Here is a 4,056-nt window from a genome sequence, read left to right as displayed (position 1 = left end):
TGTAGCGAAACAAATGTTTAATTACTTTTTTCATATAAAAGCGAATTGTATAACTAAACTGGTAAGAAAACTAAATGTTGTCCTACTCAAATAGATAATAACATAATTTTGTCTTCTATTCTAAAAATGCTATTATAGTAACTTGATTAATATTGATTTTAAGAACAGAACACTATAGTATTTATCTAGTTAGCAAAAAGTACTCCATACTTCTGTCTGACTAAAACCTAGTGTAGTGTTTGAGTAGAACCTACAATCCTTAGTACGTATGACATTGTCTCGTGCCTACTGTGTGGCGGGGCGCGCGGTCATTGCAGCGCGAGCCACGGGCGAGAGCGGACGTGCCGCCTGCGCACACAGTGAGTTGCCGAGCCAGTGAGATCGTGTTACAGGAGCACTACAAGTGGCGACGGGGACAAAGGTCAGGCTATTATTTTTTATTTCATTCAAATTAAAACAAAATAAAAGGGGTCAATGTGCTAGAAAAAATTAATATCAATTATGATGCAAATATAGAATGTAATGTCGGAGGTATAAGAACTAAAATGCTGATTGATTCCGGATCTAAATATAACCTAGTAACTGAAAAAACATGGATCGCTTTAAAAGAGCAAGGAGTTGCTTGTTTCAATCAGGAAAAAAACCCGAATAAAACATTACTGGCATATGGCAGTACAATACCGTTAAAAATCATCGGATCATTTGAAACCACGATCAAAGTAAATATGCAGGAAGAACGCGCAAGGATATATGTTATTGCGGAGGGCTCAAGAAATTTACTGGGCAAAGACACTGCATGTAAATTGGGTGTCCTAAAAATAGGTGTTGACATCAACCAAATTAGAAACGAGCCATTCCCGAAGTTTAAGGATGTGTTGGTAGAAATTCCTATCGATGATACTCAAAAACCTGTTTCACAACCATATCGTCGAATCCCAATTCCGATTGAAGAAAAGATAGAAAGGAAAATAAAGGAATTACTGGACAGTGACATAATAGAAGAAGTACGGGAACCCTCTAAATGGATATCGCCAATGGTACCTATTCTGAAAGACAACGGTGAATTGCGCTTGTGCGTTGATATGAGGCGTGCCAATATGGCAATTATGAGGGAAAATCATCCGTTACCCGCAATGGAACACCTCTTGCCAAAGATAAGGAAGGCACAATATTTTACGAAGCTGGACATAAAAAACGCGTTCCATCAGGTGGAATTGCATCCTGACTCCAGACATATTACTACCTTCATTAGTTCAAAGGGACTTTACCGATACAAACGCTTGATGTTCGGGATAACATGTGCTCCCGAATTGTTCCAAAAAATATTGGAAAACATGCTCCTTGAATGTGACGGAGCTATAAATTTTATAGACGATATATTAGTGTTCGGTTGCACTGAAAAGGAACATGATTTGCGCCTAGAAAAGGTGTTAAGGGTCCTTAAGGAAAATAATGTTCTTTTGAACGAGGCGAAATGCTTGTACAAAGTTCAAAAGGTAAACTTCTTGGGACATGAACTAACTCCGGAAGGTGTTAGGCCCTTACACAAGTATATAGAAAGTGTGACCAAATTCAGAGTTCCGAAGACTATAGAGGAGTTGCAAAGCTTTTTGGGCCTAGTTAACTATATTAACAAGTGGCTTCCTAACATGGCAACGATGACGGAGCCATTGAAACAATTATTGAGGAAGAAATTTGGCAAAAATGCTAATATTGAAGAGTTATGGACCCAAGAACAGAATCAGGCTTTTGAGAACTTAAAAAAAGCTCTTACCAAAATTCAAAACCTTGGATATTACGACCTAAACGACAAAACCCAGGTTATTGCTGATGCCAGCCCTGTCGGATTAGGCGCAATTTTGGTTCAAATTGATGCAAAAGGACCCCGAATTATCGCTTTTGGGAACCGCACATTAACCGAATGCGAGCGTAGATACAGCCAAACTGAAAAAGAGGCTTTGGCTTTGGTTTGGGCTATAGAGCATTTCAATATATTTCTATTCGGCAAGGAGTTCGACTTAATTACTGATCATAAACCCTTGGAGGTTTTGTTTGGAGTGAAGTCGAAACCTTGTGCTAGGATAGAGAGGTGGGTACTGCGGCTACAGGCGTATCGGTACAACATCATATACAAGCCTGGAAAGACGAACATCGCTGACCCATTATCAAGACTGTGCATAACCTCAGATTGCAAAAAGACTAATGACGACGAACATGTCAACCAGATTGTAGAAAATGCTAAACCATGCGCGATTTCTATGGCCGAAATTAAAATGCATTCAGAACAAGATCCGGAAATACGCAAAGTGAAGCAAGGTATCTACGACAAGAACTGGGAAGATAATGTCAAAGGATATAAGATCTTTGAAAATGAATTGTGTTTTTTCGGTGACATACTCCTAAGAGGAAATAGAATAGTTATACCATCCACACTTCGGAAAAGAGTCCTAGACGCTGCACATGAAGGGCACCCTGGGATTGTCGGCATGAAAGGACGTTTAAGGAGTAAAGTTTGGTGGCCAAGGATAGACAAGGATTCTGAATGCCTGGTGAAGAGTTGTAAGGGCTGTACTTTAGTAGGGTTACCTAATCCGCCAGCTCCTATGAAACGTCGCGAACTCCCGGATGCACCTTGGGTGGATGTAGCAATGGATTTACTAGGGCCATTGCCTAGCAATGATTATTTATTAGTCGTAGTGGACTATTATAGCCGCTACAAGGAAGTAAAGATAACGAAGACCATTACTAGTGCTGTAATAATCAAGCTATTGAAAGAAATATTTGGCCGCCTGGGCTATCCATCATCCATAACAGCAGATAACGGACGACAGTTTGTGAGTGTGGAATTTAAACATTTTTGCAACGAATGTAATATAAAACTTTTTAGTACAGTGCCCTATTGGCCCCAACAAAATGGCGAAGTAGAGAGACAAAATCGAGACATATTAAAACGATTGAAGATTGGCAGGATTGAGAAAAAAGATTTACAAGATAGCTTGAATGATTACCTCATGATGTATAATTCAACACCTCACTCTGTAACAGGGAAAACACCAACAGAACTGTTTTACAAAAGACAGAACAGAGACAAAATACCTATGCTTCAGGATATACATACAGGAGATGACACAGAAGTTAGAGACAAAGATAAAGAACAAAAAGAAAAAGGAAAAGAATACGGAGACAAGAGAAGAAATGCACATAATGTGGATTTGAGCGAAGGAGATAGAGTTTATGTAAAAGAAATGAACAAAAGTCACAAGCTTGCACCAAATTATAACCCAGCACCACACATAGTTGAGACAGCAAGCAATGGAGATATTACCGTCAGAAATGAAGAAACTGGACAGACCCTGAGGAGAAACATATTACATTTAAAGAGAGTAGAAGGAGAGTGGAAATCAATACAAGATAATCAAGAACGTAATCTGACAAACAACAGTGAAAATCTAAATCAATTCGATGAGTTACAGTAAATTGGTAACTTACATACTATTAAGTGTAATCAAGGTTGATTGTATCAAATGATTAATAAAGTTTTTGATAAGGAAGAGATGTAGTGTTTGAGTAGAACCTACAATCCTTAGTACGTATGACATTGTCTCGTGCCTACTGTGTGGCGGGGCGCGCGGTCATTGCAGCGCGAGCCACGGGCGAGAGCGGACGTGCCGCCTGCGCACACAGTGAGTTGCCGAGCCAGTGAGATCGTGTTACAGGAGCACTACACCTAGCTTTAATCCAGCTTCGCTCAGCAACTAGCCTAGACAGATGCCAACCTTGTAAGGTTATATATTATCACAAATGTATAATTTTGACAAGCTGTTTCATCACAGTCCTATGCATAATTTTAGCTTATTATTATTAATAGGATGACCGCTTTTTACGACGACATGAAAACGTGTTTCTTGCACACGGTAAAAAAAGTTATTATAGGCTTAGTTTAGCGCCACTTTATTATTAACTTGTTAGTTTCTGTCTAGTCTAGTAGATATAGGTCTGTAACGTTGACCAAAAGGAAAAAAATATGAAATCTAAATATATAAAACTCAAAGGTGA

The 4,056-nt window shown here is 39.1% G+C and overlaps 1 protein-coding gene across 1 annotated transcript; it reads left to right on the top strand.

The window, feature by feature from the left end:
- Positions 1–513: 513 nt before the first annotated feature.
- LOC114361821 (uncharacterized protein K02A2.6-like) lies at positions 514–3,490 on the top strand. The gene has a single exon (XM_028317009.1). It carries the CDS (start codon positions 546–548, stop codon positions 3,474–3,476), a length of 2,931 nt encoding a protein of 976 aa, XP_028172810.1. The 5' UTR covers positions 514–545; the 3' UTR covers positions 3,477–3,490.
- Positions 3,491–4,056: the final 566 nt, after the last annotated feature.

The sequence above is a fragment of the Ostrinia furnacalis genome, unplaced genomic scaffold (genome assembly GCF_004193835.3).
Source record: "Ostrinia furnacalis isolate ACB-3 unplaced genomic scaffold, ASM419383v2 OfSCF6002, whole genome shotgun sequence".
In the NCBI taxonomy this organism is placed as follows: domain Eukaryota; kingdom Metazoa; phylum Arthropoda; class Insecta; order Lepidoptera; family Crambidae; genus Ostrinia; species Ostrinia furnacalis.
This window is presented reverse-complemented; position numbering and strand designations above follow the sequence as displayed.